Here is a 12,907-nt window from a genome sequence, read left to right as displayed (position 1 = left end):
GTGACTGATGTGCACATATACCTAATCCTACAAGTCTTGTCCCAGCATCCTATTTTGAGCTTGCCCTAGGGATTAGGCAGCAAACTGGTCAGCAACAACAAAACTCAGGCAGATGCTACAATGAAAACTTAAAGGCATTTAAAGCATCATGTAGCAGTTTAGTAAAGGGGTCTGAGGATGTAAGCAGAACTTAAATGTTGGATGTGTGTTCCTAAATCCCATTATGGAATGAAATATTCATGATTTTTTTTTTTTCTTTCAGGAAGCTATTTCACTTTGTTTATTTTTTTTTATTTGCTTTTTGTACACATATGTGTACACATGCATGAAATCATAATTAGGCAAAACAAATGCCAACTACAGACTATCAGGACTCAGTAAAGCATCTGAGCATGAGCTTAAGTTAAGCACACATGTAAGTCCATTGAAGCCAATAGGCCTTAAGCAAATAAGTGACTTTCTCATGCTGATGTTTAGGATATTAATGAGACTACATAATTTCTGAAACAAAACAAAACAAAACAACAATAAAAAACAGAGAATTGGGAGAAATGGAAATATATATAATTTCTGCTTTTTAACAAAAAAGAACCTTATTTTTTAAATCCTTACCTGGAGTGTTTCTACACACACATTTTATAATTTATTTTTACTAAAAACTATACAAATGAAAAAAGCTGTTCTTGAATCATTTTTTACAAATGAAAATAAAAGTAACATATTTGTTGGAAGCAGGAATGGATAAGCACCCTCCTATAAAAACAAAACAAAATGAAAAACCAGAAACATATTTTCTTTTGGGTCTGAGTACTTATGCTTGTGAGACTGACCCGAATCTTACTGTATTTTCATCACAATCCATCACATAATTGCATCCTTCTGACAAAAGCCTGATTTATTCTTGAGAATACTCAGCACTTTGTTCAGACCCTTCGAATCCCCTTTCTGTCCCTAATCCAGGGTAATAGGTTTCAGCCCTACAACATAAAGCTGGTATCCGCTACAATAAGGCAGGAGATCTGGTTCAATTACTTCCTGGGTTTCAAGCAGACACTGGTGAAAGGCAACTGTGCTACTTCTAAGAGAACAAGGTGTCTTACACTGCTTAAGAGAATTTCCTATTATTCTGCAGAGGAAGAAAGGGTAGGGACCTTCTTCTGACCCCATAAAAGATGCCTCCTAGGTAGCCAGATGACTAGTTGCCCTTCATCAGCATTCCCTCTTAACCCTGTGGACTAATCTAACCCAGATCTTATTGACTGTGGCAGAGAACACTGTCGCTGTGCCAGTGGCCCACTGATTGCATTATTAGTTGATAAGGCTTTGTAGTTAGGCCTCAAACTCTCCTCAGTAAATCTCCAATTTCACCCCTCAGAGACTCTGAGTAGATGCTACTACACTACAGGGCCTCAGAAAGCTGCTAATGAAGTGTGTAATGAGGCTTTTTAGAGTCAGAAGATTGAGGAAAAACACAAAGATAAATAAAAAGCATATAAAAGATGAGGATTACTTTTCTAGTGATTTTTCTCATCTCTTCTTTTCAAAACATACCTCAGGAACAGCTTCTAAGCCATTCCTACTTTAAAATGCAGAAGAGGATTTAAGGGTAAAATGAAGTTTACCTTTAAAAATTAAAAGAAAGAGGCTTGCAGCAGTGGTTTGCAGCAATGGATGCCATAGAAATATGATGTTTTTCTAGCAAGGAAGCTGTGCTAAAACTCTCAATCTGTGAAGATTTTTGCAGCACCCCAACTTCGCCACATGTGCACACTTATCCACAGGCTGCAATATCAAGACTCCTCTCTGTGCACCTACCAAACAATATTTCTCTAGGAGAAACCCTCACAAATCTGTCCATCACTGGAGGGCATGGCATTGGCACTGTCGTGGGCAAAGAGACATGAAAGGACAGAGGCTTGGTCTAATGCAGAGCTTCCAAACTTCTTTTGCTTTCACTTTCTTACGTTGTATGTGTGCTGTAGTTAGCACAAGTGGTTACAAGTGGTATGACTTTTATATTTCTTTTTTAACAGAGATTTCCCACATGTCCTAGAGGTGTTCCATGTTTCCTGCTGAGCCAAGGGCTCTGGCAGATAAGCGCTGTCAGATCTTGTTGCAGTTTAACCCCCTTTCTCTTTACTTTGACAATATTTTTGTTGCCAAAATAGAGTCTGCAGAACAGAACGTATGGACCTGCCTTGCGTCATAGTCCAGATATTCTTTAAGTCAGCATAAATCATTATGACCACAGAGAGATGCAATCTCTCACTCTGAAAAAGGGAAGGGCAGGGAAAGTGTTTTTTTTTTTTTTTTTTTTTTTAACTCAGACCACTGCTTTAATTAGGTTCAACCTTGAGCCCCTTGAACACTTGTGGGTCAACCATTTCAGGTTAGATTTAGGCATATCAGCTTAAATTACTGAATAAAGTTGTTTTGCATTGAGGTATCTGACTGTGAAGTGGCTGAAATGTAGACATGCATAGTAGTCTTCCAGTGTGCTGTGAACTTTAATAACATCCGATACATTTGAGTGGAACAATGTTGTTTTCTCTGTAAGCATGATTTCTTCATAAACGCGATTTATGAGACACTCACTTCCATAAATGGCCAAAAGATTGCAGAGGAGAATAGACGGAGAATATAGCCAAGAGAAAATAAAGCACCACTGATATTGTACCGTGGTTGTCTACCAAATAATTTGTGCTATGGCAGATTTCCTTCCTCACTGAAACACTACATCTTTATAGTACCTATCTGTTTACATGCCTTTCTGTCTGCTCACCCATCATCTTAAGGTATCAGGACTACCAGCTGCCACAATAATGTCTGCCATTAGAGGATCATGGAACAAAAGTACACATTGCTGTCACTGTTTTTATTTTATTGTAGTTTAATCTATTTCACCTTTATGTATGCAGCATCCAGTTTCCCAAGAGTCACTTCAAAGCATAATGGAAAACTTCAGCACAGCACAATTATACATTTGCATGAGTGATACCTGTATGATCTTCAAACAGAGCATGTTAACTTTGGGCTAAATGCTATTGTTATCCCTTTTGACTAAATGGTTAGACAGTTTTCAGAGTCTTTCACAACACTTCAAAAAGGAGATACTGAAAATGGAACTTGCTATTTCTACAGTGCTATCCTGTTCGTTTACATAATCAGTATATTAAGTCCTCTTTTCCTGAATATTAGAAGCATCAAATAACTGGAACATTTCCTTCAGTCACAGTTTTTTTTTTCTGTTTTTTTTTTTTTTAATCACATAGACCAAAAGTCTTGTTTTCTTTTCAGCTTTCCTTTCCAGATCTCAGTGTGTCTGACGCTTCTATCTCTCAGCTTTGCTTGTTTTAGTCAGAAATACAGGAAAATGACATTTACTAGGTTACAAATCACGTAGGTCAGTCTCTCTTCAAAATTTGTTTAGGATATTCCCTTTGTTTCAGCTACCATTCTATCAACTGCTCATCTGTTTTGACCTTTATTATAAATGAAAATACCTAGCAACATGGGTATGTTGTACCTTCTACAAGCTATTTTCTGCAAACTACCTACCATCACAGTTTAACTCCATCCCCAGTAGCATCACAGCACAGCAAAAAACAATGGAACCAAAAGGCTTGCATTTTACCTCTAAAACACCTATATTTGTTCACAGGATACCAAAACTGACATCCAAAAGATTTTGTATGCCTAATCATAAAACAAACAAACAAACAAAAAACAAACAAACAAAACAACCAACCAACAAACAAACAAACAAAAAGTTTAATATTTTTCCCTGTGACAAATGTGAGTCTAGATAATTTCCACGATAAATGGGACTGCTGGCACTATTCCAAGAAAGGGAAAAGTTGGAAAGGAAGCAGATTCAAGTATGTGTCTTGTCTCCAGCACAGCAAGCCTTATTGTATTATATTTCACTCAAATGCAATTTCATAATAATAATAAATTACACTGGCCTTTGACTTGATGTTATAGTAGCAAATAGTGTGACATACTAATTCTTTTGAAACAATATTCACAAAGAAAGAGTTGAAATGCATTTATCTTCAGTGAGTAATCTATAGATATCCAGATGCATTTAATTTTTGAAAATTCTGGCAAAATTTAAGTCACTTAGACTATATTTTTGCTCAGAAACAGCCTAGCTCCATTCTCTGCCCCTTCGGCTAACTTATCTGTACGGTTAAAGTTTCTTATCCAGTAGAGAGGGTGGCTGGATCCAACAGGGTTAGTCCCTGAAACGTGCCTGGGTTCTACCTAGCAGAGAGCCAGGTGGCCTAGACTGCAAGTGGGCCAGGGATCACGCTGGCTTTGCCAACAGTGTGACGGAGGTGGGGATCAGATGGCAGTGTTTGAGTACGTGCCCTGCAACTGCCATCTGCATAAAACACCGGTGGGCAGGCCCTGGATTTCTTTTTAATTCCCACTTTACATGGGAAATATTTTCCTTTCCAAGTGTTCTTAAAGATAAGATCTCAGAATTTTAATGCTTCTGTTAAATCACATTTACCTATTTGTATGTTGTTAAACAAAATTATTTACTCATACAAACATGCATTTTTATTTTTTATGATTTTTTAATGTTCAGTTTGCTAAATCTTCGAGCAACATGAACCAAAAAAATAGGGGCTTACTTTTGTCAAAATAGAAGCAGAAATTAAATCAGTGAAAATTCCTTGAAAAGATACCTGATAAAGCTCGGAGGAGAAACATGCATGTATATCAAAGTTCTGTTGAAGGTTAAGTGAAAACTTTTCTAGTTTCCATTTTATCCTGTTCAGGATAGTGACAGAAAACTAGGCACATTCTTATGAAGCCCGCCTATTGCAGCAAATGCATCTTTTTATACCACTGAAACTATCAGTATTCATATTACAGGTTTGCTGGTGCTCTGTCAGACCCCGGTTCTGAGCTATCCTGTCCACCCAAGCAAAGGACTTGCTTGAGACTAAAAGCCCCATTTTATTTCTGTGCATTAGCTCCCTCCACCCTAGTAAACAAGCTAAAAAGCCAGCTAACGCAGCTGACATCTCGAATTATGTAATTTCTCATAATACATGCCAGAAATGCTCTTCAGTCCTGCTATACATGCAGGAATGCTGTTCAAAATCTTGGCTTCTGGCTCGGCAGCATGATCAGCAGTACAAAGGGCACTCAGCATGCAAGGGAGATTACTGAGCCATGTGGGAGGAGGAAGGAAGGCTCCATAACCATCACCCCTTGATATACCCTTTATAGCAATCTTTCAGACTTAACAGGTAACCACAGTGAGACACAGAAGGACTGGAAGGAGATGGCTTGTGGTGAAAACCCGGGCTTAGCATCAGCACTTTGTATTTCTGTGAGACAAGAAATTTTCTGTCTGTCTGCTTGCCCAAAGAGCTCCATAATGTTAAGGGCTTCTGGAATTTGCAGGTTTTTGCAAGGCAGACATACAAGAACCAGAATAATTGTCACATTTTTGTCTGAAGTTCACTTGAAAAAATGTCTATGGCAGGCTGGCAGATTCAAGGTACTGTCCCTCAGTTTAAGGATTTAAAGGTATGTCAGCAACAGGCTGGATGCTCAGTTATTACTAGTGCAGTGTTTATGATAAATTTCTCCACAGATCCCCTAGTAGTATATAACAGCATCACAACAAGTGTCCTTTTCCTACTGCGGTTAGTGGTAAATATGCCATTAAATATTTTGGGACCAGGAACAGGCACAGCTGTCAACCCCACTACACCACAACAGCAATGCACTGGGTTTTTAATCAACTATATTTTGAGTGGTATATTTGTAACATGGAAAAATGACAGAAGGCACACCATTTGACATTGACCTCTGACTTCAGAATTTAATGGATCAGAAAAAAAAAAAAAAAAACACTTTCCTTTTCAAACATTACTTTTTAAAATATATATGTCTTGAGACCTGGATCTGTTCTTGGGCTGTGCGGGTGTAGGGTAGGTGCCAATACCTGCTGCTCACTGAAAAGTTTGTGCTTTTACCTACCTTAGCCTGGAGGAGGGCCCTTCCATAGACCAAAACAAGGAATGGAATAGGAAAATATTTTATTTGGTTTAAACAAAAACTTGGAAAGTTTGAACTGTCTCTGAGCAAAGCTTTTAGCTTGTGTTCCTAGTGAAAAAGCTCATGGATGTGGTGCTAGCTAGCAAGGTTTCTGAATGAACCATCTTCTGAGATTGTGTACAATCTCCCAAATGCCTCCATCCCTGACAGCATACCCGTGTCTCCAGTTCTTCTGGAGCTGGATTCCATAATCAACCTGCTCGCTGACAAACCATCTGCCCACCCACCAGTCTAGCAGATCCTGTTGCCTTATCACCTCTAAAAGTTAAACCTGTTGACATGATAACCTATATCACCATGCAGTACCACTGATACACACGTGTCAACTCTAAAGCAGCACAAGGATTATTTTGTCAATGCTTGGAAAGCACACAGTAAGGCAGACCCAAGAACACAAAGCTAAGATTAGATGGATGCTTGGCTTTCACATTAGTCACTAGATAACATTAGTGTTCCCTGACACTTTGGGATCTAACTGGTGGGGTACTTGCTATTCTCCTCTGACTCAGTGGCCACATCTGTTAAATACATTAACCAGTGCCAGTGCCTGTCCTCTGGCCTTGAAGCCAGCTGGTGTTGTCCAGCCATGACCATGCTCTTAATCATGCTCTCTCCAAAACAGGCTGGCTGCATCCAAGCTGCCTTCTGCGAATGATCCCTGGCCTACACCACTAGCCAGGCATTGCCCAGGCAGTGGTTGGGACAGTGCCCAGAGGCCCAGATGACAAGTCTGCCAAGGGACCACACCAAAACCCAGTCAGCCTATGTGGTCAGGTTTCTGTGCTCAGGCCTCTGCTCTGGCACTCTTTAATTTACTAGCAGAAATGCAACTGGTTGATATGTGAAAGTCTGAGAAAGTTGACTACCTCCTTTTTCCCCATTGCCTTCAGAAGGATCACTCTTAGCAGGCTGCAGACATTAGATCACTCTCCCTTATCCCACAGGGATATCTGCCCTTTTGCAGGACCCACAGCTTTCACAGTCACTTAGAAAACTGAGGACCAATGTATTGATGAAATATGCCTTTGCCATTGCTGAAAAATGTGGGCTCCTCATACAGGAAGACCTCTGCTGTCCCACTGGCATATACTCACAAACTGAAAATAAACCATCCTCTTAGATTCCCAGAGACTTTCATAAACCCTGACTGAACCAGTCAATACGTCCAGTGTGCCTCAAACACCAAATTCAACCCAGATACAATGACTGAGGGTATCACAGATTTCAGTATTGATTCCAACCACTGCTTTTAAAAGCTCGTCTTCTGATCTTTGGAAATCAGCCAGGTAAAGGTCTGACAGCAGTACTCATGGTATAGGCCATGCTTCATCTTTGGAACTAATATTTCAGCAAATCCTTCAGATTCAGAATTTGGTTCAGTTGCCTCAATGCAGGCCTCTGGCACCTTTTGAGGTGCTATCCTGACTGGATTTTATCAAGAGCAGTCTTGTTTCGTGATGTCTCAGAAATCTTACACCATCTCACAGTACGAATGTCTTTCTTTATGCATCTGAATGGAGCCTACAGAGTTGCATAAGCAAGCTACACAAAACAATATAGTTGCTAAGTGTTCTCTTCCACAGTGAAAGTTGGTACTTTTCTTCTAGATTGCAAGCTAAATAATTCAATTTAATTAAGCCAGGGGGATTTTTTGCCTGAGGATTCTGTTTCGTTTCATTTTATTTTATGAAAGGATGAGTCACTATGGTATACTATGCATGGTATTATCAACAGAACAATAAACAACAATCAAAGGTTTCACTCTTAATTTCTTCATTTTATGTATTTCTTCCAGGCAAAAAGATCAATTTCCTAAGTTGTGAAAAACACCCAATCACATTAATGGAAGCAGATTTGAAATGTGGCTACTACCTTTGAATTGTCTTCTTAAGTACACTTACAGCTTACTTACAAAAATGATATACTGAAAGGTTGAAAAGAGAAAAACAAAGATCTATTGGAAAACATATAAAACTACACATTTTCCTATAGTCTTAAAATTTGCATTAGTTATTTAATAGGTTGTATTGCAGGTAGAATGAATGCAAAAAAAAAAAAAAAAGAATCACCCCCCCACCCAATGTGCCAAATGCATATGATACAGTATAGCTGATACACATTGAAAGTACTGTATGGATAAATAGGACGTAAGATGCCAAGTATATCTACAATTATCTGTTTGTTATTATAGCTATTATAGAATAGTGTACTTTCTATTTCAGAGAAAGCCATAAAATAACAAAGAATTATAATAAAATAATCCTACTAAAGAATATTCAGAATTCTAAAGATTTAATGTAAAGACGGATATATTTCCTTTAGTAGACATAATAAACTCTTTCTTAAATAGCATGATTGTTACATGAATGGGGGAAGACAGCAGTTTTTCATCCACTAATCAAGAGAATTAAACCACTAATTAAGTTAATTTAAAATGAAGTAAGACATAGTTAGCTTTTTCCCTACTATCTTCTCTCATGGATACTGACCACTGCCAATAAGACACAAAGAAAAATGGCCAAAGTCATAGCAATTTTCAGAAAGGTTTATAACATGGTATAATAAAACTCACTTTTGATGATCTCCCAGTGGTCTTTGTCCAATGGATTTTAATAATGACTCGGGTCGAACTGCTAATTTTGGTGATGTCTTGGGGCTAGTATCAGAGTCTCCACTTTCTTCATCTCCCATGGCCTTAATATAGCTCCCACTTCTCATTCTTCTGCAGGGTATCTCTTCATCTTTCCCACTGGCAGGGTATCCTCCCCATTCATCCTGAGGTACCTAATAGAGATCACCAAACACATAGGCAAAATGTGCATTTTTTCATATATTTAAATATGCTTTCAATTTTTCATTTTACACTGACAAATTGTGATTTTTTTATTCTTCAGAAATAAATCACCTAGAAAGAAATTCTAACGCCCACAGGAGATTTGGTACTTAAGTCCAATTTCAAGATGGGAAATGTTCAATCTATAAATGTTAGGACCTAGGAGACAAGCGAGTCATTGTTTGTAAGCTCAGCCACAATATCTATTTGCACACATGCTGTAAAATGCAGGAAATCTTAACCTCTTAAAAGTTTGCACGCAGATTTTCATCTGATAAACATTAGATTGATCACGTGTCTCAGACATAAAACTGAAAGCTGAATGCTTTATAGTATTTTGTCCATTCTCCTAATATGGGGCTTTGTCAGATTTTCAGGATGAAGCATTTAAATTAAGCTAAGCCATGATTTTTGCATAAATGTTCAGGACTGTGATTTAGGGCAAACTTCCAGAAAAAAAAAAGGCAAATGTGGCAATCTGTCTTTTTTCTTATTTAGTTCTTATTTAGCAACTGCAAAATACTTCATAGAGACTGTGACATATCAGGAATGTAGTCTGTTAATTATTAATACATTGAACCTGAGGCTGAGGCTGCTTTCATACAGTTGAGGTGGTTTTTCAAATAGTAAAGCTGGTGGTCAGATAATCCATATCTGGTAGGTGTATATATGTCTGTAGTGGCAATGAATTGAACAGGAGTAGAATTTCCAATCCCCAGTGAAATTAGCCTTGTTTAAAGAGTTATGGATAAACTCAGCAAGTCTGTCTCTGTCAATATTGCATAGTCTTTGCTTTTTGTTTAATCTTTCAAGATGCTGACTCCTCTGGTCCTAATCCAGTAATTTAAGCATTTACTTAACTTAAACGATACAAGCAACTCGCTCAAATCCATTATAATGACTCATGGTTAAAAAGAAGGATGCAACCGAACACTTTGGTAGACCAGGGTTGATGCACTTGGCAGCATCAAATACTTTATCAGAATAATGACTTCATATATATTACACCGTACAATGGCATTATTTACCAATACGACAAAACAGATCTTCAAGTTAAACATATATTAGGAGTTTCTGCAGAGCAGGTTGCCAAATAAAGATTTTCAAGTCAAATAAGTTGGAGACCTACAGAGAGAGCTCACTGTGGAGCTAAAGTAAATGTTCCCATTGATTTCAGCAGCACTGGAAATCAGATTTAAAGAACTAACATGATCTCCCTGCCATCCTTACAGCCCTTTCAAGATACATGAATTAGCCAAACACCACATGAACAGAACTGGTGGTTTGAGCCCCAAAAAGAGACTCAAAGGGAAAAATGAAATTTTTAAAGAGGGTGAACAAGTAAAGATAGAGATATTAAAGAAACAAGCTCGGGAGAGAAGAGGGACTGAAGATACTGTCAGATTAGTAGAGATGAAACAGATCACAAAGATCAGAAAACTGTTGGAGAGAAATATCACACAGAAATATTATGAGTTATGTTCTTACATGAAATAACAAGATGGAGCATGTATTTAAATGAAATACAGTGTAGATCATGCAAGGAAACAAACCTTAAATACTATTCAGCTTTGGATGGTGATTGGAAGGGAAACATGAGAAATTTTCCCAAACTTGAAACCTGTAAATATGATACATCATCCTAACTGTTATTCTAAAACCTAATATATATGAAATTCATGTCAGAGGAAGGATTTTGGGGATTCTGGGAGACCTAAGAGATATTTACATGTAACAATTGTTGTAGTAGCTAGACTCCTAAAATATATAAAATAAATATATTTTATTAAGCTTTGTTGTTCACAACCAGCAATACTGGTAACTGTAAAAATCTGAATTAGAGTACTATATTAAGAAAAATTAATTGATATCATACAAACATGCTCTCGCTTTTAATTCTTCTTTATTACCTCAGTATCAGCAAAGTTAAAACCAAGATCCCAATGCTGGAAAAGTTTTTATGGACAGCTAGATGAGTGAGCTATACTGTGCAATTTTCTGTATTAAAGCTGAATTATTATGTTTAATCTCAATACTTTCTTTTAAAAAAACATATTTTTTTAATAGAATAATTATTTTGGCTTGAATTTTTTCTCTTTCATTTTAGCTCAAAGATATTTAAATAGAAAGTTTAAAAAGACAAATCAGCAACTTTTTAGTTACTCATGCAAAAAATGATTAGTTTCTCAACGTTTTTGTCTGAAATTCCACATTCAAATAACTAGATAAGGATTGGATTTAAATGAATAAACACAGATTATTTGCTGCTTGACATTGAAATCTTATTTTAAAAGATAGGGATGAATGATTTTTCACATTAAAGTATTTAAAAAATAAGTTTCTTTACTGTGATAGAGCTTTATGAGAACAAATCTTACAATTATGTGCCTGTTTTTGTTGATTACACTTCTTTAACTTTCTGAATTCATAACTTAAATGAATTCAGAAGAAACCTAAGAACTGAAAAATCCTTGCTCCATTTGTGCTTGTGATGTACTCACTGTATGCACAAATGCACCAAGAATTCTTTTCCAACCAGAGTTGACTGTCTAACTGGTTGACTGTCTTAGAAGCCTTTATGATTGAGAAAGAAACATTATTTACAATTAAAATATGTATACTTTTTACCCTTGAGCCATTCAAAGGAGCAGAACCCAATGAACACAGGGGTAATGGTTCTGGAGCCTGGCAAGGAAGTTTCACAATACATTCTTTCAGGGTTCATATAGAGCCTACGAAAACATCTGGAGTCCTTCTGCTGTCTTCAGAAGCCAATGAAAAGGCCCTTGACATTGTTTTTCCTCATGGTCTGAGAACAGAAGCAAAATTTGAGTCCTAGTTTGGCCAGCACTGGTTCATCATTCACTTTAAATGATTGGTTTAATACTTGGAAAAATCCAGGCCATTTCAGAGCCCAGCATAGCTTTAAAGAAAAGCTGAAGTGTTATAATAATGTGGGAAAGTTCTTTCTTTATATTGAAGTGTTAACAAAAGTGTTTTACGGTGAGTGCGAGGGTCATTACATGTATATTTTTCAAAACATGAAAAGTGCTTTACAGCTTGCAGAAATACTTTCTTACAATAGTTACCAGTCCCTGAAATTCCCATCTGCAGGGTTTGCAGCTGCTAATTGGGAATAATTACCCTAATTATCTACTTGCATATAGCAATGAGTGCTGATATTTATAATGTCTAAAAAGCCTTCCTCCTGTTCTGGATGTTAACATGAATCCTTGTATATGCAGTTTTTATCCACAGAGGAGTTAGACTGCATATTACCATATGAATTTCCTTTTGTAAGAACAACGAGCTGACAAGGTCTAGATCTTTTCATTTAATTTTGTCACCGGCTGTTGATTTGGTTATAACTACTGTGGAAAATGATGAGTCTCTTTCATAAATTTTATGCACTGTTGCTGTGAGGAGCACAAGGAGGTTCGGGAAATGTAGGACTTCTTAATTGTTCTGCTGCTGATTCACTGTGATATTTTTGGTTAGTTACCTAGGGCCAGTGATATTACAGCACCTGGTAGTTAAAACTTACCTCACTATGTTTTATGCAGCTGATCCTGGGAGTGAACTCCAGAACCTTAGCTAGGAGCCTAAATTTGCCATAAAAGGTATCTAGGAGAGTTAGCTCCTTCAAAATAGCATCCAAAAGAAACCAAACTATTTCCTTAATTAATAATGGCTGGAGTGCTTAGGAAGTAGAAGACTTAGGGCTGATAGATAAACTGACATGCTCTTGACCTCTATTTGTAAACCATCCCCTTTTCATGAAATGCTCACAGATTGCCTGGGGAGGGCTGCTTAGAAGAAGACTTTGTATACAAGAAAGGGTGTGTTGCAGCCTCATGATCCAGGCTCTTGCCTAGTAAAAGGGAGCTTAGTTATAGTCCCTGGGCTAAACACTCACATGAATTTTATGTGCAAGGGTCTTTAGATAAAAACTGTACAGAATCGTAACAAAGAAATAAGTGCTCACTCCAG

At 37.4% G+C, this 12,907-nt stretch overlaps 1 protein-coding gene across 1 annotated transcript in view; it reads right to left on the bottom strand.

Moving 5' to 3' along the window:
* DLGAP2 (DLG associated protein 2) overlaps positions 1-12,907 on the bottom strand; it is a 465,089-nt gene that overhangs the window by 67,579 nt on the left and 384,603 nt on the right. The window contains exons 6-7 of the mRNA XM_083831130.1: positions 11,546-11,636; positions 8,657-8,868 (exon numbers count right to left, since the gene is read on the bottom strand). Coding sequence (XP_083687256.1) covers positions 8,657-8,868; positions 11,546-11,636 — 303 coding nt within the window. The remainder of the gene's footprint in view (positions 1-8,656; positions 8,869-11,545; positions 11,637-12,907) is intronic.

Source organism: Anser anser, assembly GCF_964211835.1.
Source record: "Anser anser genome assembly, chromosome: 3".
Lineage (NCBI taxonomy): Eukaryota > Metazoa > Chordata > Aves > Anseriformes > Anatidae > Anser > Anser anser.
The sequence above is the reverse complement of the archived record's forward strand: the minus strand, read 5'-3'. Positions and strand labels throughout refer to the sequence as shown.